The sequence below is a fragment of the Rhincodon typus genome, chromosome 8 (genome assembly GCF_021869965.1).
Source record: "Rhincodon typus isolate 14 chromosome 8, sRhiTyp1.1, whole genome shotgun sequence".
NCBI lineage: Eukaryota > Metazoa > Chordata > Chondrichthyes > Orectolobiformes > Rhincodontidae > Rhincodon > Rhincodon typus.
The window spans coordinates 67,438,256-67,461,461 of record NC_063339.1 but is presented as its reverse complement, the minus strand read 5'-3'; the positions used below and the strand labels follow the sequence as shown (position 1 = coordinate 67,461,461).

The following is a 23,206-nucleotide window of genomic DNA, read 5'->3' as shown; positions in this document are numbered from 1 at the left end:
ACATTGTTTACTGCTGTAAATCACGACAAATCCAGAGACAGTTGAGTGTTTAGCTCCTCAGGATATATTTTGTGGTAAGATAGATATTCCAGCTGTTGGATAAAATCTCAAAAGGCACTGTAAGATATAATACAACTTGGCTGGAACCTTACTACTCTTTCTGTCCTCCAGCTTGGCCATATTGATGCTAACACAAGAAACTGCATGTGCCCATTTACACTTCACTACTCCCCATCATGCCTAACCCTTCACCAAATCCATGCCATACTCACATAAGTCCAACATTTAACTAATGGACTATGCAACTCCTTTGCAAAAAGACAAGAACGGCCCATGGACTACTAACTCAAAGCTTCATTCTAACTAGGGCCATATCGTAGGTTATACCCTGGGATGAGAAGGTGGTACATTGGCAATAAAATTGGACTAATAATCTCAAGGTCCAGGCTAATGCTCTGGGAATGTGTGTTCAAATCCCACCATGGCAGCCAGTAGAATCTAAATTCAATTAGTAAAATTTGGAAGTGAAAACTAGAGTCAGGAATGGTATAATAAGAGAACACTACTACGGACACTGTAAATCAGAAATACACACGGAAAATATTGGACAGACTCAGCAGGTCTGGTCGTGTCTGTGGAGAGAGAAACAGAGCTGACATTGAGTCCCGTATGACTCTTCTTCCCATTCTTCACCACAGATTCTGCCAGACCTGTCGAGTTTCTCCAGCGCATTCAATTTTTTAGCTCAAGAACAGCGACTGTGAAACAATCGTCACAAAAAACATCTGGTTTATTAATATCCCCTACGGAAGAAAATCTGCCATCTGATCTAAAGGGACTCCAGACCCACACCAATGTGGGGGACTCTTAACTGCCTCCTGATGGCCTACTAAGGCACTCAGTTCAAGGGCAACAAATGCTGGCCTTGTCAATGCCACCTACACTCTATTAAAGAATTAACAAAACCTTTCACACAAATGAGTCAGTGTAGGAGCACGGCATTACTCAGTTCTTACTACACCAGTGATTCCAGCTATAGGCATGAGACTTAAAGCACAACAAATGGCTGTCATCCCTGAAGGACCAACGCACTACAGATCAATGAGATGGGCCTCTGCAAGGCCCATGCAAGCAACAGGGGGAAGAGGGGGGAATGAGTATTTGTCTTCTGCCGCTTATCTCTTTTTGTCACCTTTTTCCTTTTCTTCCAAATGGGAGAAGCAGACAAGCTAGTTTTACAAGCCTTATGTCAGCTGGCATAAGGCACACAGAGTGGCAGGATGTTTTTTCTGCCCAATGTTTCAGTTGGATACTAAAGCCTCTCCACCCTCACACTCCTGCCAAGAGGAAGCTATGTGTGTGTGTGTGTAAACAATGCCGAGTTGCATTTCAAAGTCTCTCGCCTTCAATTAGGCAACAGGCAGCCTTCTGATCAGAGGAAACACACAACCAGGGCCGGCAAACCAACTTCGACCAATTTGTTTGGATTAAAATATCCCTGAGGGATATCTTCCACGGAGCAATCACTCAGGACAGCTCCAATCCTTTGCCTTCTTTAAAAGCAAAACTTCACCAAGATACATACTTCAGCTCCTGGGCGATTGCAGCGATCTGTTCAACACGGTCCTGGTGAGCTGCAAGGTCGCTCTCGAAGGCCTCGTGCTTTTTCAATATAGCCTTCACTTCAGACAAGGTCGCTGTCTCAAAATCCTTTGCCATCAGCATTTCCTCCTTACCTGAAACAGGGAGTTAGATACAAGTCACAATGACGTGTACAGTCCATTAACAAAATCTAAGGTATTTTAATGAAACAGGCACCGTATTTCAGGTAATTAGGGGAAGGAACGCATGTTAGTGACACTGACCACTTCGTTACGAAACAGCAACCAGCAACTTATCTCTTCATCTTCTCTATTTATCCCCACAGCATTGCCACTCGTTACAATCATCCATCTGTTACCAGAATTTGAATAAACCCAGCCATACAGATCCTCAGCCATACTGTCAAGCCTGAAACCCTTGCTGCTCCCTGCAAACACGAATTTCCAAGGTCCCCTTCTTCTACCTCACAAATGATCCCCTTTCCTCAGCCACTGAAAATCCAACGCATGCCTTTATCACCTCAGAAGTTGATGGAGGGCGATTTTGCTGGATCTGTCCAGGTGCAGTGTGGGAAAGTTGGCTATGTTTCCTTACAGCTCCATACACCAACCTACACAATTTCCCACTATCCACTATGTTCAAGCAATTGAGTGGTCTGCTGCAGAATCTGATAAAACTACTCGTAGCTCCAATGCGCTCCTTGCTCCCCAGCCTCTACTGACTACATCTCAACTTAGGAACTCGTAGCTTACATCCCTTACCTACACTCCATCCTTGCCAAGATATACTGGCCCCCTGTGCTGCAGACAATTTGTGATTAAAGACTATCATTCAAGATTTCAAATACTTCCCTAGTGCCACAATCTCCGTCTGTCTATCCAAGCAGGGCCATTTTGTTTCTTAACCAGTGACTCCTCACTCTTGCACTGTTTGTGACCACTCCTTCGAACAATTGGCAGCTAATTCTTTGCCATCTCTTTTTATTACCCCTCTGTTGGATGTAAAAAGCCTCCTGCCAATTACTCTCCTCTGCTGTGCTTTTAACATCTCCAAACCCTTCTTCAAAATCAGGAGCGATTTTGACGATGCGAATAGGGCAAGACTATTTCCCTGGAGCGGTCACCAAAAGTCACAGACTTAAAGTAATTGGCCAATGAACCAGAGCAGAAATATCTTTCACATAGGAGACTGTTATGATTTGTACGTGGTCATGCAAGAGTAACGCCAAAGGAGCAAAAACAAAACAACCGGATGTGTATTTGAAATTTATGAACGAACATTGATAGATATTTGAAGAGAAGCAATTTTCAAGGCTACAGGAAAAGATAGGGCACATGGGACTAAATGGGACAGTTCTCTCAAAGAGTCAGCTCAGATCTGAAGGGCCAAATGGCCCATTTGAAGATGCAAGACTCGAAAACCTCTCTCTTTCTCCTTTTCTCCCTATCTTCAGCATCTACTGGTTTTCTTTTCTCCAACATGTACTAAAATACACAGACATCCTTTACGTGTGAAGAGCATTATGGAAATCTAAGTTCTTGCTTAGGGTGTCAGCTGTGGCTCAGTCAGTAGCACTCGCACCTCTGAATCACTAGCTTCCAGGTTCAAGTCCCATTCCAGCACTTTGGCACAAAAATCAAGGCTGATGCTCCAGTTACAACACTTGAAGGGGCACTGCACTCTCAGGAGGTACTGACTTTCAGATCGCCCATTAAACTGAGGCCCATATCTACCTTCTCAGGTGTGCTGTGTCAAAGAATTGATTTTCTTACTCAAGTTTATTCCTCAAACAAACGTCACAAAAATAAATATTTCCATGACTGGTGGGAGACTGCAAATTGTCTGCTGTATTTTCCTATATTACGAGATTGACTTTACTTCCAAAAGTACATCACTGGCTGTAAATCAGCGAGATTTGAAGTGACCGTGAAAAGCACAATATAAATTCCAGCTCTTTTCATTGTTTATTGAACAAACCATGTCACTTATACTGACCCTTTGGCCCAACTCATCTATGCCAACCAGATTTCCTAAACTGAACTAAGTTTCATTTGCCTGCATTTGGCCCATATCGCTCTAAACCTGTCCAAACATCTTTCAAATGTTGTAACTGTTCCTGCATCTACCACTTCCTCATTCCATATACACACAACACTCTGTGCACTAGAATAATAGAGTTACTCCTGATAATTATCATCATTTCTCATCACTGGATCCTTTCAAGTCATCGACAACTTACTAAGATAACAATGGATCATTAACCAGCTTGACTAATCCCAAACTGCCAAGTAACCAGCTGCAAGATGGTTCATGAAAAGGCAAGGCAGGTTAATCTCTAAAGTCAACTTCCTTTCCTTTGGAAAATGCCTTCGATCTGTTTGGTAAGATTAAAACACACGCATGCAGTTCCAAACACACTTCATGCCACCTCCTTATAAGTGGGTTAACCTAGCACTCAGTGCAATCCGAAAATTACTTCCTGTTCAACGCTGGCTTTTAAAAAGGCAGAACGACACTGTAGCACAGTGGTGGACAAAAACAGCATCAAGGAGCAACAGGCTGCACACTCGTGTCATAGCTCCTCATTGTAGCCAGGACATAGTCAGTGACATTGATCTAAATGTTAACCAGAAACCAAGCACATCCTATGAGCCAGGCAAACAAAATAATACACTTAAAAATTACAGTTGACAATACCAAGTCACTTGAGGCCATCCTTGTGGATATTTCAGTGGCAAAACAAGAGAGAGAGGGAGACATGTGGAAAAATCTGGACTAAACTTAATTGCCCAGAGGAATCTGATGTAACTAAATGAACACCAAAGGACTTCTGGGGCATTACGAAATGAAAACGACTGTATCCACAACTGTGAGGGAGAATAGATGTGTGGATTGTAATCACCTTGGAATTTATTCAAGTTGATTGATTCAATCTGCAAAAACCAGAATGCTCCACTGTGTTGTGCTATAAACTGCACCAATGTTGGCTGGGTAGGAGCCCTGTTTAACACCGACCTGCAAATCAACATTAAAGTGATTTCCAAACAGGCACATTATGTAAGACTTCAGCAGGATAACACGTTTATTTTTGCTACGAGCTTGATATGTTTGTAACTGTGCCGCAAACGGGTCTGGTAGCACAGACTAACTGTGGGCGGAGGAGGGAAGTGATGCATTGCTCTAAAATAGCTGTGTTTCGGAATACTTATTTCCACAAAGTGTGGGAGTGAGCCATTTCATCACTTCAGAGGTGTCAGCCTGAAATGTAGATTGAGGGGATAAGGACATCTTCCTTTCTCCCTCTGCCAGCTGGAAGGACCCTACATGAAGCAAGCTTGCGGGCCTTCGTAGTCCAAATTACCCGATTTAAACACAGGCCAAAGGGGATGTCATTCAATCCCTTTGCCTGTTCTGTCATTCAATCAGATCATGGCTGCCCTGTATCTGCCCACTTGAGCTTAATCCTTGAATTACTCAGCGCACACTGCCTTTCTGGGGGAGGGAAGTTAACTTTCCTACTATCCCCTGCGTGAAGTATTGCTTCCTGATTTCACCCCTGAATGGTCGAGCTCTAACCTAAAGATTGTATCCCATTGTTCTGAATTCTTCGACTAGAGGAAGTGAGTGCCTTGCTTTCAAATCCTTTCAACTTGATTTAGACCCTTACCAACTTTCTAAAGACAGCTCAAAGCCACATTTACATAATTGGTCCACGTAACACCAGTGCTGGAAGCATTTAATTATCTTGGTAGATCTTCACTGCCAGTTCTTTCAAGGCCAGTGTATCCTTCCAGAGGTGCATGCCTAATACAGAATGTAGACTCAATGGACTGAAGGGCCATTTGTCTGTGCTGTTGATCCCTGTGACTCCATGACAATACTCAGGAGGGCATCCAAATAATTGCTAGCACAAATTGACAGCCGCAAGGAGAATGAGACAGGCATTCCTAGGGAATCTGTGATTCTATGTGAGAAAGTTTACAAACTCTTCAAAAGTAAGGAGTCTGAGTTTACAGCAGTTTACTGAAGAAAAATTGATTGCTCCAATGGCATGTTATGATGAATGACTCCTGGGAGCCATTATTTAGCAATATAACCAAGAATGACCACTGCAAATCAAACATTACCCTTTCTGCCAATCACCTTGCCATTTGTTGGATGGATATCAGGCCAAAGGATGTGAACAACAAAAATGGCTAATATAAAACCACCTTCCACTCTAGGCTGCCGTTGACTGAGACAGTCCGACATTCAGTGGCATGTAGCCTAAGGGATGCAAAATGTTCCAGACATTGACTTTTCCTGTGAACCTCTTGTGCCTTTAGGCAGTAAAATATTTACCATTGGTCCAAGCCTCGTGGATTGCAGCTTTCTGTCTAAACTTTTCAGCCAGATGGTCCAGTCTCTCCAACCTTCTGATTTCATTGAGCAGCCATTCTTCATAACCTTTCTCGGCCTGCTCCAATGAGCCCCAGGCATTGTTTATATCCTGCAATCAGCATGAAGTACAATTAGAGACACAGTATAAGGTTAGCGCTGGAATCCCCAATTCCATTCATCAACCCAGCAGCATCATCTTACACCACCTCTGGCCTGATCAAATTGATTTCCAAATTCTGAATGGATCCCAACACCATGAAACCAATTCAATGCAAATATGAAGACCAATCAAACTGACCTCCTGAATTGAAAACATAACTGCTAAGTGGCAAGTTACACAAATAGTCAGATGACCACCTCCACAAGAGCAACTCTAAACACTTTTCCTTGGCATTCAATGACATTACCATCGTGGATTTCTTTCACCATCATCAATATCCTGGGGATTAGCTTTGACCAGAAATCGAGCCAGACCAGCCATAAAAAAATTTGGCACATGAAAGCAGGTCAGAGACTGGGGTTTGCTGCATCAAGTAACTCACCTCCTGAATCCCTGTCCACCATTTACAAGTCAGGACTGTGTTGGAATACTCTCCACTTGTCTGGATGAGTGCAGTTCCAACACTTCTGAAACTTGATACCAACCACGAGAACAGGAGCCTGCTTGGCTATCACATCAAATTAAATGATCACTCCTGACCGTGGCAGTAGAGTGTACCATCTACAAGATGCACTGCAGCAAAACGTTCCTTTGATGGCACCGTTCAAATCTACAACCTCTACCACTGAGGGGACAAAGGCAGCAGAACGCATGGGAACACCGCCACCACCAGCAGTTTCATCTTCAAGTCACACACTGTTCTGACTTGGAACTAAATCTCCATTCTTCCATCACCACTGGGTTGGTTCAAGAACCACCTTGTGAAGGCCAGTTATGACCACACAACAAATGCTGGCCTTGCCAGAGACTTTCGCCTCTCACAAACGAGTCCTTTATATAAAAAAAAAGACTTGGTTGTTTCTGCACATTAAGAAAAGAATGTGTTTATATTAATAGAATCCAGCACAGTTTGCACAACAGAGTAGATCTGAACAAGGTGCATTTCTCAGGATACCCTATAAATTTCATCAGCAATTGCAAAGGCATCATTAAAGCCACAGTCACAATGCGTGAACTTACACGAAGTGAATGCATTATTTGAACAATGCCTTTGGCATCCTAAAGACAAAAGACGCTGTCTTCCTGCATCTATGTACTTCATAACATAGAACATAGAACATAGAACAGTACAGCACAGTACAGGCCCTTCGGCCCATGATGTTGTGCCGAACTTTTCCCAAAACCTAAGGTCCATCTAACCTCCACCGCTACCTTGTACTATCATCCATATGCCTATCCAATAGCCGCTGAAATGCCCCTAATGAGGCCGACTCCACTACCCTCTCTGGCAATGCATTCCATGTCCCTACCACTTTTGACCACTCCACTACCCCTACCACTCCACTAAGGAATGAACTTCATGATTCAGAATTGAACCAGCCCACACCTTCAGCAGGATCTTTACTGCCCTGATTATGCACTACATTCACTGATGATATCGTTACTTTAATGCCTCATTAGAAAAAAGACGAGGATAACATGTGACTACCACTGTTATCTGGACGGCTGTGTGGAATGATTTCTGAGTACTTCTTTTTTTAAAGGGGGAATCCCATAAAGACAAGGTTGCAAAGTCTGTTAATCCCAGTGAATTTTTAAATTAATTAATTTAAATTGATCTGCAGTAACAAACAGATCGAGCCTTCTGCATGTACAGAGGTCTAAAGATAAAATGTGGCCAAGTAGTCAGTTGGCATCAATGGCTACCTAGGATTGGCTCAGACTGTCAAAGGAAGAAAAAGCAGACCAAACAGGTTAAGTGAAGTGCTATTCTACTTAAACTAAGCACTGAAGCCAATATGCATTTATGCATTCATTCAATATATTTTCTTTTTTGTACAATCCATAAGTTAATCTGTTTTGCTTTGTTCATTTTCTCCCTTTGTCCCATGCCTACAAGTTAATCTGCTCTGTGTCTGTGTCAGTACCAGGCTGCAAGGAGAAGGAAGACTGAGAAAGAACTTTCGAGATTAAATCTCCCATCCCACTTTTTCCTTTCTCATGCATCTGGATTCTACTTCCACATTATGGCACCACATAATGTAAGGGATCGAGAGGAACCCAAGTAGGTTTTTTCCTTACTCTTTCATGGGATGTGGCTGGGCCAGCATTTACTGATTGATTGATTTATTGTCACATGTACTGAAATACAGTGAAAAATTTTATGAGCGGTACAGGCAGATCACAGCAAGCAAAGGATATTTGGGGAGGCAATGGCCGAGTGGTATTATCACTGGACTATTAATCCAGAGACCCAGATAATGTTCTGGGGACCTGGGTTCGAATCCCACCATGGCAGATGGTGGAATTTGAATTTAATAAAATATCTGGAGTTAAGAATCTAAAGATGACCATGAATCCATTGGCAATTGTCTGAAAAACCCATCTGGTTCACTAATGTCCTTTAGGGAAGGAAACTGCCATCCTTACCTGGTCTGGCCTACACGTGACTCCAGACCCACAGCAATATGGTTGACTTTTAACTGCCCTCTGGGCAATTAGGGATGGGCAATAAATGCTGCCTAGCCAGCGATGCCCTCATCCCATGAATGAATAAAGAAAAAAAAAATGTACAGATCAAAAAGACTTAGAGGCACAGGGGTTACATTATTTGAGGCTAGAGTCCATTCAATAGTCTGATAACAGCCAGAAAGAAGCTGTTCCTCAACCTGCTTGTGCATGTGTTCAGGTTTTTGTATCTTCTGCCTGATAGAAGAGGTTGTAGGAGAACATTACTAGGGTGTGATAGGTCTTTGATGATGTTGGCAGCCTTTCCGCGGCAGTGAGCCATGTAAATAGAGTCCATGGATGGAAGGTTGGCTTCTGTGATGGTCTGGGCTGTGCACACCACCTTCTGCAGTTTCTTATGGCAACTGCTCTGCCCAGGACCTTATCAGACTGTTATGCACCCAGGCAGTATACTTTCAATGGTGCATCTGTAGAAGTTGGTGAGGGACATTATGGACATGCCAAATTTCCCGAGCCACCTGCGAAGGTGGTGGTGAACTGCCTTCTTGAACTGTTACAGCCCATATGGTGTAGGCACTTCCACAATGCTATGAGGAAGGGTTTTCTAGGATTTTGACCCAGTGACAGTGAAATTGTTCCAAATCAGATTGGTATGTAGCTTGGAAAGGAGCGTGCAGTGGGTGGTGCTCCCATGCATCTGCTACCCTGTCCTTCTACATGGTAGAGATTGTGGGTTTGGAAGGTGCTGTCAAAAGGAGTCCTGGTGAGTTACTGAACAGCATCTTGTAGACAGTACACAGCGCTACTATTGGGCATTGGCCATAGAGGGGGTTCATGTTGAAAGGGGTGCACAGGTGCCAATAAAGCAGACTGCTTTGTCCTGAATGCAGTCAAGCTTCTCGAGTGTTATTGGAGCCGCACTCATCCAGTCATTTATTTTCTTTTTGCAGGGACTGAAAACTCCATTTCCTGGGGGCTGGAGGAGAGGATTATATATTCCACAGACTTCCCATTTCACAGGGACAGGAGTCTGAGACAGTTAACAGCTTCTCAGTTTGGCGACCTTCCTTGCCTGTTGCCCAAATGCCAGGCTTACTGAGAATAAATCTTTAGCAGTGTTTAATGACATGGGAATGATCTTTTGAAATGTTACATTGCCAATCAGCGTCGCTGAATGCTCTGTTCAGGGTCCTACACACTTCTCGTCTTTCTTATGTTTCCTGTTAAATAAATTCACCTTCCTCCTGAGATAGTAACCTCTTCCTGTAATAAGCTTCCACTCCAGAAGGTTAATAAAGTGAGGATTATTGAACTATGACTCATAGCTCTGTCCTTGCCCACATTTACATTGACATACAGGAGTTATTTTATAATTCATTCATAGAATGCGGGTATTGAGCCAGCATCTGTCGCTTATCTCTAATTGCTAAGAAGGCTGTTAAGCCAGGATCTGCAGTCTCATGCATGCCATATGAGATAAGGATAACAGTTGCCTTCTCTAAAGTTTTTCCAACAATTGATAACAGTCATCATTAGATTCTTAATTCCGGATTGTTATTGAATTTAAGTTCCAATATCTGCCGTGGTGGGATTTGAGCTTGGGTATTCAGAACAATTCCAGGGATTCTGGATTGATAGTATAGCGAAAATACCATTAGGCCAATGCCTTCTGATCGAGAGAGATCAGAATAGGGAGCATAAACACAGACTCACTTTCTCCTCTCCAAACCAAAACCATGGAAAGAGTGTAAATAGGCCACTGCTTTCCATGGGGAAATCCACTGGGGATTGAACCTGGGCTCAGCTACTCACTGTGCAAGGTCTAGAGAAATCAATCTTAACTCGATGTTAAAATGAACTTCTTATTAAACTACTGCACTGACACCTTTCAACATTTGTACAATTATCAGGTCAACCACAAGTCTAGAAATTGATGATGTTCAAAGCTGTAACAATTCTCTTTTGTATGTAGGTTGGATAAGCAGATGTTTAATCGTGTTTCACATGTCCGTGAACAGCATTCCTATTCGCCCTTACTTTTCTATTTTAACATTTGTGACGTAGCATGATTCACTGCAGCGGATTCCAATGAGGAAGTCAAAGAAATGACCTGCGAGGTTCATTGTTTCACAGAAGCCCACTTTCTCCAAAAGGAATTAAAGCCGTAAATGGATCCAAGACGAACACCATTGAGGGAAATATGGTTGGCTTCAGGAAGACACGTACTTTCTTTTTTTTTTATTCATTCACGGGTCGAGGGTGTTGCTGGCTAGGCAGCATTTATTACCCATCTCTAATTGCCCAGAGGGCAGTTAAGAGTCAACCACATTGCTGTGGGTCTGGAGTCACATGTAGGCCAGACCAGGCAAGGATAGCAGTTTCCTTCCCTAAAGGACATTAGTGAACTAGATGGGTTTTTCCTGACAATCGACAATGGATTCACGGTCATCATTAGACTGTTAATTCCAGATATTTATTGAATGCAAATTCCACCATCTGCCGTAGTGGGATTCGAACCCAGGTCCGCAGAACATTATCTGCGTCTCTGGATTAACAGTCCAGCGATAATACCGCTAGGTCATCACCTCCCCAGGTCTGAAAGGGCCCAGCCAATTTTGGGCATGAGCAGAAATGGTTGACATTGGGGCTGCATTTTAACATGCAAGTATCTGCATTTTAACTCCAGGAATTCCCCAACTAATACAAGAGTGGGAGTGCCCGCGCTACATGATTTGCTCATGTTCAAGATGGCCAACCAAACCCATCTTCTAAAGGGTGACTAGGACTCAAAATACATGGGGGACAGCACGTGACTCCTCTCACCTGGGATTCCCAAAATGGGCAGGAAAGTTCAATCACAGGCAGCCAAAGGTCGTCCCCATATGTTGGATGGAAGCAAACAATGAGGAACCGCTCCTCCAATCATAGGCTAGTTCCCTCCAATGCCTGCTGCTGATGGGTTAATTAGTGAGCCTACCAGCAACAAGTGCAGGAAGGAAACAATCTGTGATTGGAACAGCTATTATAAAGGAAGTTCTAGCAGTGAGGGAATCTCGAGGGAGGGTCTGCCAGTGGCTGAGAGCAGGGGAGCGGGATCCAGCGCTAAGAGCCAGCCAACACTTTGCAAAGGGCAGCCTTTTTGTTGAGGCCGGAAAGGAGTCAGGAAATGGCTATCCGCAGGGGCAGCAGTCTGTCTGCTGGGTCCAGGGGTGATGGGAAGGGAAAGGAGTTGGGAGAAACAGGAGAGCCTGGGGCTGTGGGGTCAGGGAGTCTGTTGGGGGAGTGCACGGTGGGGAAAAAAGGAGATTGCGGTGGACAGGAAAGATAAGTCATCTTCAAAGGCTGCACGGGGTGTGGAGAAGAGGGTGGCTGCACGGGCAATGAGAGGGGGAAGTTTATAAAAAGAGGGAGAGGACAGTTTCAAACTTGTCCAAAAAGGGCACAAACAGCTCTCTCGGAGCTAGGAAAATATTGAATCATTGAAGTGATGAATTACTTGCAAATGAATGTGGAATCTCTTGAATAAGGCTGCATCTGTTGAGGAGCTGTAAACATGGAAAAGAAATACACCAGACACTACTGTAAAGAATACTCTGTCAACTATTAAATTTAAAAATGAGATCAAGATCTGAAGTCTTGTGAAAATGGTAGTAGCTGCCTATCAAAAATATTCCAGTTTTGTGAATATACAATAGAGATGTATTAGGTGTAATCGAACCAATTTGGAAGATATGTTTAGGGCAATGGCTTTGTGTATGCAGCAATTATTCTGTAAAAAACCAGAATGTAATGTTACTATGTGACTGCATCACCTAATAACTGAGACAATGAAACTGATAAAGTAGTCCTTGATAACCAAAAGAAGACATCAAGAAGGGCCCTCAGAGGCAAAAAAGGGCCTCACCTCCATTCATTGGGATAGTAGGTGGTCTGTGACCTACCTTCATCAAATCCCTTTTCCCAGTCAGATTTAAAATGAGCAATTAAAACAAATGATAAAATAATCTGGATATTGTGGTGTACAGCAAAATACAAACATTAATGTGGTAGTGCAGAACTTGAAAAACAAGCCATGCCACTGAAGGTTTTTGTCTCATATGCATCAGGATAGATGCCAAATTTCTGAGGGAACACCAATTTTCACTGCATGTAAAAAGGGTTTGGAATTGTCAGCAAGTCAGAGACTCTAACTTGCTAACAAATCCACACCCTTTTCACATGCCAATTCAGATTGTCGAGGGGTTGTAATGGAGGAACTATTGTCTCCCATTCTTATTTCATTATAATCCTACACAGAATCTGTCTTTGGCAGGAAAAAACAATGAACATATCAGGGGCAGCACGGTGGCTCAGTGGTTAGCACTGCTGCCTCACAGCACCAGGGACTAGGGTTTGATTCCACCCTCAGGCGGCTGTCTGTGTGGAGTTTGCACATTCTCCCAGTGTCTGCTTGGGTTTCCTCTGGGTGCTCCGGTTTCCTCCCACAGTCAAAAGAAGTGCATGTTAAGAGGATTGGCCATGCTAAATTACCGAGTCCAGGTAAGTGTAAGTTAGGTGGATTAGCTATGGGAAATGAAGGGTTACAGGGAAAGAATAGGGGGATGAGTCTGGCTCTTCGGAGGGTGGTGTGGACTGTTGGGCCGAATGGCCTGTTTCCACACCGTAGGAATTCTATGATTTGGGATTTGCACTTCTTAAAAAAAAAAATAAAGAGTCAACATGGCCCGGTGAGAAACGGGATTGGAAATGGAGCTCTCACTATTTTTATTTACAGGTTCATTTGTGCAAGTGACACAGCTACTGCAACCAGAGATCAAAATTTACACCGTGCAGTCTTAGAATTTAATTATTACAATAAAAATCAAGAAAGATATTTTGTTCAAGGCATGTATTCATAGACCATACTGTATGTAGGAACATTGAAGATTTTGTATATAGGCTAACCAACTGGGTTAAAAACATGCAAATATTTAACTTATTAACAGTACTGTCAAAACAAGACAGAAAAAAAAGCAGATACCAGGAAGTAGTGGGTGGGATGGGTAAAATTATGTAAATATGCATTAAAATTACAGAACTGCATTCTTACATTAGGCGCTGTGTGTACACCATTGCATTGCTTCACCGACGACCTGACTATATAAAGAATGTATGCCTTTTAAAAAAAAGGTAGTTGGCTAAATTACATGCAGAAACCAAGAGTCAACCGGAGATCTCATCTTTGAATGTTCACAATGGAATGGCCTCTCCAGTCCAGATTCAGAAAGGAGGTGCTGTATTTATACGTACCGACACCATCTTGCCTTCCGATGGCATGAAGGCTGGCCTGTTGCTGAGTCGCAGTTTGGTCTGCAGGGTGTTGAAGTTGATTTCCAGCTGGCACTTCTCCTGCACCTTGGGTGGTTTGTGGAGGCGCCGGTAGTCTCGGAAATCCTCTAGTTTCTGCTGCATGGCCTGCATGGTGTTCTCCGGGGCACGGTTTTCCAACCAGGGAATGGTGCGTCGGATCCACTCCAGGAGCTATAACAGAACAAGTGCAATGAGTGGCCCAGAAAGCTCGTAAACCATTCTCTAGTTAGGTAGAGGCTACACCACCCCACTTTGCACACAAAAGTGAATTCTGATGAACATAAATGGAACAGTGCAGCTATGGGAGAGTATTTCGTACAGACAGTTGGCTATTTCATTAATGGAGGATGTTATGATATGTTTGGTGAATGCTGAACACGTATTATATCCCACATTTGGAAATGTTGTAAACGATTGAGGCAAAGTTGATTCTAGGCACACATTTTCTGAGTGGAAGATTTTTATTTGGTTGCCATTTTACATTCCATCCTACTCGTTTGGATGTAATACTGAGAAACGAATATGGCTACCAGCCACTTGCTAGATTTGGCTAGCCATGGATAACCATCTGCATTTTAGCATATTGTGTGTAATTACAGAGCTCCTTTCGCTGCCAATGTCTTCCATTAAAGACGGAGGAAATTTCAGTGCTCAGTAAGCAGCAGTGTTGTCAGGTACATTTGCTAGAGAGACGGTGAGGGCCAGAGCTAGGTATTGCAGTTTCTTGAAGCCTTGGGCTTACTTTTGGGGACGAGAGAGGTACGTACTGGAGATTTGCTTGACCAGTCCCAGTTCGTTCTCTTTTGGCGTTAAGTTGTTCCAGGACATTGAATGGTAAAGATATAAATGGTGTGCGTGGTTTATTGATAGGAGGTGGTCTTTTCTCATGTAGCATTGTAAATGATTCAAGAAACAATGAAGGTAATCTTTGTCTTCCAGTTCTAATCTGGTGTGGATGCTTCCTCATTGATGATGAGGTGAGTCTAGTTAGTGCTAAGTGTAATGCTTGTTTTTTTTCTGTGCCATGTCAACCTAGGGCGCAGCACTACAGCATCAAATCACATAGGCACACAGTCCATTTGCTCCTCTTGATACTACCAGAGCTCAGTTATTCAGTCTCCTTTCGTGAGTAGAGCCCCACAGGGCAGCTAGGGCTCCTGCTGTGTGACATGCTCCCTCTCACTCTCAGGGCACAGATTGCTGGGAGGAGGGCATACAGTAAATCGTTGGCAAGAGGACCTGCTTGGCATCCCAGCCAGCTAATCCTCCTCATTTGCAAAAGGATCAGTTCAAATGACTCTAACACTAAGATATTTTTAATGTATTTTATAGTAACCAGTGCAGAAGTTCCCAAAAGCAGAAATAGGAACTGCAAATTTAAGAAATAAAATGAAAAGTCTGTTCAGATCTGTGTGCCTTTTAAAAGGTCTCCTATTTGTAGGTTTAACTTGTATTAAAAATTATGCACATTGCTGGAAGCCACACAGGACTGATAGAACAATACCAAATTACAAAGGGAGAACCGATTTATTCTGCATAATAAGTGTGTGATGGGTCAGCACTAGCAATCGAGTCTTCCAACACAAAAGCGGCAAACAATCCAGACCATCATAAAATGGGATGACCCACAAAATTAAGAATTAATTTATACAGAGAGGTGATGAAAATAATTGCACATTTCTATATCTTAGGACTGTTAGTTTACAGCTGTTCCACTGCCTCAATGGAGTTTTATTATTTGAATAAAGGCCAAAGTCAGCACAAAGCAGAGATCTGATTCGCCAAGTCTCCACTTCAAAGCTACATTAAGTAATGGTAAGAATCCCAGCTTCCTTTTTGAAAAACAAACTGAATTAATTTTCTACTTGTTTTAAATTTAGGCTGAGTGTATTTAATTGGGAGACATGGCAGGGCAGCTCGGTCCTGTGTGTCGCAATGGCTTACAGCGTGTGGGAAGTCATGGACACTCCAGGAGGAATGGATGACCACATCTGCAGGAGGTGCCGATGCTGCGAGCAGTTTTAGAGTCTCAGCAAGGTTGGAGGTACGGCAGTGTATTCAGGCATCTGAGAATCACGTGGACAGCACATTTTTTTTTTACGATGTGGTCACCCCACGGCTTGAGCAAGTGCAGACAGAGAGGGAATAGGTAGCTATCATTCAGAAGGAGGCGGCTTGGGAGGTAGTCAGGGAAGGACCAGAGTGCATCTCACTCAAGCCTAGTTTTGCTGTGTTGGAAAATGGTCAGGGTTCCTCTGGGGGAAAAGAAGGGAGGAGAAAGAGCAATAGTGGTCAATAGTAAGGTGTACACACAGGTGTTCCTGCAACCACAGATATAACTCTGGGAAGGTGTGTTGCCTCCCTTGGGACTAGAGTCAAGGATTTTGTTGAATGGCTGCATGCCATTCTATAAGGGGGAAGTTGAAGATCACAGGTTCATATTGGTACTCACAACAAAGCAAGAACGAGGGGTGAGGTCCTGTAACAAGAATTTAGGGAGCTAGGTAGTAGACTGAAAAACAGGATCTCTAATGTTGTAATCCCTGGATTATGGCCAGTATCATGTGCTAGTGAGTACAGGAATAGATGGATACAGCCGATAAATATCTTGTTGAAGAGTTAGTGCAAGAGGGAGGGCTTTATTCTCCTAGATCACTGGGTCCGTTTGTGGGGGACATGGGACCTGTACAAGTCTGCCAGGTTGTACCTGAACAGGAATGAGATCTTGTGTGTGTGTGGAGAGGGTCAGGGGGTTTGCTAGTGTTGTAACTGCTGGATTGATTGAGGGGGGGACAGGACTGGTAGCTCAATATTCCAGTGTGTACAATCTTCAGGCAAGCCAAAGGAGGGACATCGTAAAAGGTGACAATGTGAGTGTGCGTGAAGCTAAAAAGAATAGGTATGGTTCTAAATGAGTACTTTACATTTGCATTCAGTACAGAGAAGGACAATGTCGATACAGCAATCAGGGAGTCTCACGGTGATATACTTGAACAAATTAACCTTGAGGGGGATGATGTGTCAGTGGTTTTACCAGGCTTAAACGTGAATAAATGCTCAGGCCTAGATGAGATGTGTCCTAAGTTACTGTGGGAGGCAAGGGGGAGATTGAGGGGCACCAACATTTATCAATTGCTACAAGTGACTGTAGAATAACTAATTTGGTACATTCTTCAAGAACGGGATAAACCAGGAAAATACACGCCAGTAAGTCAAACATTAGTAGTAGGGAATCTATTGTTTAAAAAAAGCGATAGAATTAATCCCCACTTGGAGAGGTAATGACTTCTTATGATCGTTTTGTCAAGAAAAATTGTGTTTAACAAATTTGATTGAAATTTTTTTGAGCAAGTGACTTGGTGTGTCGATGAGGTTAGCGTAGTTGACGTGGTCCACAAGGGCTTCAATAAAGCTTGGGACAAGGTCTCACTTGGGAAACTGGTCAAGAAGAGACAGGGCAATCTAGTAAACTGGATTCAAAATTGGCTTTGAGGCAGGAGGTAGTGGCGATGGTCAATGGGTGTTTTTGTAGTTGGAAGCCTGTGTCCACTGGCATGCACTAGGGTTCAGTGCCAGGTTCGTTTGTTGTGTACATTAATGTTCCAGACATGAATGTAGAGGTATAATCAGCAAGTCTGCAGATAACACAAAAAAAAGCTGATAGTACTGTAAATAGTGAGAAGGAAGTCTTAATCTACAGGACATTTAGACAGGCTAGTTTAATGGGTAGAACAGTCACAAATGGAATTTAATCCTGACAGTATGAAGTGATGCATTTTGGGAAGACTAATAAAGCAAAGGAATATGTGTGGAATGGTGGGAACCTAGGAAGTACAGAGGATCAGAGAGACCTTGGTATGCATTCCCAATGGTTGTTGAAGGCACAGGACAGGTAGATAAAGTGGTTAAGGCAGCCTACAGGATACTTTTGTTTATTAGTTGAGGCATCGTGGACAAGAGTAGGGAGGTTACGATAGAGGTGTATATAATATTAGTTCAGCTACAGCTAGAGTACTGCATGCAGTTCTGGTCACCACACCACAGGAACAATGAGATACCACCGACAAAGTTGCAGAGGAGATTCACCAGAATGCTGCCTAGGCTGGAGCGATTCACTATGAAGAAAGGCTAATCAGGTTGGGGTTGTGCTCCTCAAAAGGAGAGAAGACTGCGGGGCAGGCCTAATTGAGGTGTACAAAATTATGAGGGTCATAGATAGGGTAGACAGGGAGAAAATCTTTCCACCTAGTAGAGGGGTCAATAACCAGGGGGCATAGACTCAAGGTAAGGGCAGGTGGTTTAGAGGAGATTTGAGAAAAATGAGTTTCATCCATAGGGTGGGGTTGCCTGGAATTTACTGCATGAAAGGAAAAGAGCCAACACAACATTTCAGAAGTATTTAAATGATCAATTGAAATGCATAGCATACAAGTCTACAGGCCAGTATTGCAAAATTGGTGCTTGATGGCTGGCATCGACCAGATGGGCTGAAGGGCCTCTTTCTATGCTGTAAAATCTGTATTTAGAAAGGATGATCCCTATGGGTGCGCACTTACGTGAAGCGAATGGAAGGAGGAAGTGGAGGGAGATTACCCACAAGAACCTGATGAAGCTTATTTTTGAAATAGTACTCCACGGCTTTTTTTTTGAATCAACAACCCATTTCAATTTCAAGGTGACAAACATCTCCACGATTCTCAGGTTCTGGTCATGCAGCTGGAGAGAAATATTTGCACGTACGTCAGTGGCCAGCTTCTCGTAATCCTCCATTAGCTGCTCATTCTCCTGGTTAACGGCCAGAACTTTACAGATTCGATTGGCTGCTGTTTCTGCCTGTGTGGAGAAGATGACAAAAGAACAGAGGTCTTGGTTCACTGAGAACGTTAAAACAAAAATTTCCCCCTTAACCGAACTTTCCAAACACTGCTTGTTGAACACTCAGTGACAGAAAGGAAACTGAGATCTCATCTGGCTAGGTTATCATGCATTGTGACACAAGTAAAGTATTTTCAGTTCAACTAATGCGGCCTGTATAACAATAGAACTTTGCTCATCTATGCATGGGAAGAATGAGTGAAACTTGCTGATAGGTTTCCTGATTTCATCTGTATCCATCACACATCCTCCTTCAGTCATAGCATCGGTTTACACTTCAAACTGTGTGTGTGTGTGTGTGTGTGTGTGTGTGTGTGTGTATAATTGCACCATTGGTTGTCAACTTGCTGCTAGATAACCATACAGATCCCGAGTATGTTTTCTGTTCCTTCCATTAAAGAGGCCTGACTGCAAACTAGCAAATACAACGGTCAATTAAAGCAATGAATGAATGATTCAAAGTGAGGATGTTGGGTAATGATCTTCTGGTTGATGGTACCTGGCTTCACATTCTCAGACTCAGACCGTTAAAATTCGATCTACTGTGCTGCAAACAGCAGAACTTGTTCCTACATCTTGCCTTGAACAATACCCAATACTGCCAAAGGAGGGCAACTCCTTCTGTTGCTGATATTTGGACTTCATCAGAAATAGCAGTGAAAAGGACTAAACAGTGAGCAGTTACGGCCCTCTTATCTAAAGCAAGATATACTGGCATTGGATGCAATCCAGAGAATGTTCACTAGGTTGACTCCAGGTCTGGAGGGACTGTCTTATGAGGAGAGATTGAGTAGGCTGGACCTGTACTCATTGGATTTTAGAAGAATGAGAGGCAACCTTATTGAAACATACAAGAAACTTAAGACAATTTGACAGGGTAGATGCAGAAAGGTTGTTTTCCCCTTGTGGGAAAGATTAGAGAGTGTAATCCAAGATTAAGGGATCACCCATTTAAGACAGAGATGAGGAGAAGCTTCTTCTCTCAGAGGGTTGGGAATCTGTGGATTTATTTACAGCAAAGGGCTGTACAGGTTGGGTCATTAAGATTTTTTAATCAGTAAGGGAAAGAAGGATTACGGCAGCTAAGTGGAGTTGAGAATGATCTCATTGAATAGTGGAGCAGGCATGATGGGCTGAATGGCCTGCTTTGGCTCCAAAGTCAGTTGTATTGAACTGAATGTCAAATTAAGAACAGATTTTTGCCATGAGTATCAATGACCAAGGGAATCCTGCTTCAAGATAGATCTCATTTCCACTTTCTGGTTACATCTTAGGAGCCATCATTTTAGATTCCACTTGATCAAGACTCCCTTTGGCCAATATTGGCAATTTCCTAGAATTTTCATATTCGCTATTCCATTAGGGAGCTAATTTTGTATTCAGCTATGGGAACTGAATGAGCACTAGTTATGAGCCATGCGTGAACATGACGTACAGCATCAAATCCAGAGGATTTCAAATCAGTTATTTTTCTACCCAGTTAAAAACTATTCCATTCACTATTTAAAAACAAACCCTTATAATCAGCTTTGCTTATCAACTATAAATCTCTAAACATGTCTAAACACTTTGAAAAAGGAGAATTTTGGCCAATGAGAAAACTAAGATAACATCATTAGAAGTAGAAGCAGGAGCAGGCCATTTTGGCTGCTCAAGCCTGTTACATCATTCAGTAAAATTCTATTTTATTCTACTTGCGACCTTACTTCCAACTCTGCTGCTTGTCTCCCATAACTCTCTGTTCCCTGGTCAATCAAAATTCTGTTTAACATATGCAGTGACCTTGTGCTCTTTAGGGTAGAGAATTCCAAAGATGTGCGAGTCTCAGAAGAATTTTCTCCTCATCCCAGTCTCAAATGAGAGAGAACTTTTACTGTTTTTTTTTAAGAAAAGCTGTGCTAGTTCGCTCTAGATTCCCCAACAAAGGGAGATATCCTGTCAGCATCTAGCCCACACTGCTTCCCAAACCTTTTCCTTCAGTGATCCCATTTCAAGGCTTAGAAGTTGTCATGGCTCCTCAGTGAGTCCTGCAAGAGTGGGGTTTCAATGTTGAGAGAGCAGGCAATAAAGGTCAATATTCCATTTGCCTCCCTAATTACTTGCTGTACCTGTATGCTAACATTTTGAGACTCACATACGAGGACACCCAAATCCCTCTGTATGCAGCGTTGTGCACAGTCTTTCTCCATTTAAATAGCATTCTGCAAATGAAACTGTGAAGTCCGCTCTGATCATGGGGAGTGAAAGTTAACAGGACTTGGAGTTGGCCTTATGAAGGACAAAGTGCCCATCTTCCCCCGGCTATTTACTTTATCTATACCGCTCATGATTCTACAAACCTCAATAAGGTCATCCCTTAAACCTCCTCTGCTCCAGTGGAAAATAGTCCCAGCCTACGTTTATATCTCAAACCCTCCATTCCCAACAACATTCTGGTTAAAATATTTTCTGAACCCTGTCCAATTATCATGCAATTTCTTTCCTAACTTCCCACAAAGTCTTGGGATACACTTGATCAGGTCCCAGGGATTTATCCTATAGCAATGTGACCAAAACAGGACAGTACCCCAGAAGAGGCCTCACAAACATCCTACACAAACTCAACGTGACATCCCAACTCCTATACACAAAAGTCGGAGCAATGATAAACGCCTTAACTACCCCCTTCTACATGTGATGCAAACTTCAGAGAATTATGTACCTGAATCCCTAGATCTCTCTATTCTACAACATTACCCAGGGCCTTAACATTAGGTGAATAAGACCTGCCCTTTTAGTTTTACCAAAATGCAATACCTCGCATTTATCCAAATTAAACTCCATCTGCCACTTGTCAGCCCATTGACCCAACTGATCAAGATCTCTCTGTAATCTTAGATAGCCTTCTTCGCTGTTGACTATAGCACCAATTTTTGTGTCATCCACAAACTTACTAACCATGCCTTTCATCCAAATCATTTATGTAAATGACAAACAAAAGTGAACCCAGCACCGATTTCTGCAGAACACCGCTGTCGCAGGCCTCCAGTCCTTAAAACAACTGTGTCTCCTACCGTAAAGCCAATTTCGTATCCAGTTGGCAAGCTCACCATGAATCTCATGCGGTCTAATTTTACTAATTAGTCTACTTTTAAAGCCCAAGTAAACAATTTCTAGCACACTTCCTCAAAAAAACGCAAACAAGTTTGTGAGACGTGATTTCCTCACACAAAACCATGCTGACTATCCCTAATCAGACCTTGCCCTTCCAAATGCATGTAAATCCCATCTTTCAGAATCACCTCAAACAAATTACCCAGCACTGATGTCAGGCTCGCAAGTCTATAGCTCCCGAACTTCTCCTTACAGCCTTTCTTAAATAAAGGCACAAAATTAGCAATCCTCCAGTCCCCTGGAACCTCACCCATGACTATAGATGATACAAATTTCTGCTAGGGGCTGTGCAATTTCTTTCCTAACTTCCCACAAAGTCCTGGGGTTATACACTTGATCAGGTCCCAGGGATTTATTCACTTATGTTTCTTAATGCTTCCAGCACTTCCTGTTGTGTAATGTGAACTGTCTTCAAAACATCAATACTTATTTCCCAGACTTCCCCAGATTCCATTTCTTTCTCAACAGTAAACACAGAGGCTAACTATTCATTTAGTATCTCTTCCATCTCCTGAGGTTCAATGCACAAGTCGACTTTGTTGATCTTTAAGGGGCCCTAGTCTGTCTCTAGTTACTCCTTTGCTCTTAATGTACTTGTAGACCGCTTTGGATCCTCTGCCAATTTTCACAAATTTCACTTTTGGTTTGGTTGCTCAGCAACCGAATAGCAATCTGCAGCAGAGTCTGGGAAATGCTAATATTAGCTGCACAGTGTATTGCAGCAGTGTTTCCAGTTGTATTAGCCCACTGGGTGAGCTGATTGTTGTGTGTAATCAATATTCTGTCCCTGTAGAACACCACCTCTAAATGGGGAAAAATGGGAATGAAGCAGCAATGTTCTTTGCTCAGTCTGTCTGGATAACTCAGCATTGGAATCAACCCTGATCCAGATTTCTCTATTTCAGTCTCGGGTCTGTGCCAAGTGAGGCAACCACAAAAATCAAATTGGTGACATTTCGATCTCCTTGCAGTTTCCTCTGATGCATTAGCTAATGGTAACAGTGGCCATTTGTCAGGCATAGGATTGGATAAATCAACCAGGTTCCCAAAACAAATCTGGTTCCATTCTCCCCTAAAGACTCAATAGCCTCTCCTCCAACAAAGCTCAGGAGATATTGTCTGTGAAACATTTTCAACTCCTCCGCCAGTTATCTCACGATTGTCAAGTGAGGTCAAGCCAGCTTTTGTGTTGTTTTTTTTTGAACTGTGACCCCATCT

General features: G+C 42.8%; 1 protein-coding gene across 1 annotated transcript in view; it reads right to left on the bottom strand.

Annotated features, from left to right (window-relative positions):
- Positions 1 to 23,206, bottom strand: part of actn1 (actinin, alpha 1) — a 69,268-nt gene that overhangs the window by 21,884 nt on the left and 24,178 nt on the right. Inside the window, exons 4-7 of the mRNA XM_048600449.1 lie at positions 18,701 to 18,897; positions 13,901 to 14,131; positions 5,944 to 6,091; positions 1,586 to 1,736 (exon numbers count right to left, since the gene is read on the bottom strand). Of these exons, the coding sequence (XP_048456406.1) occupies positions 1,586 to 1,736; positions 5,944 to 6,091; positions 13,901 to 14,131; positions 18,701 to 18,897 (727 nt within the window). The remainder of the gene's footprint in view (positions 1 to 1,585; positions 1,737 to 5,943; positions 6,092 to 13,900; positions 14,132 to 18,700; positions 18,898 to 23,206) is intronic.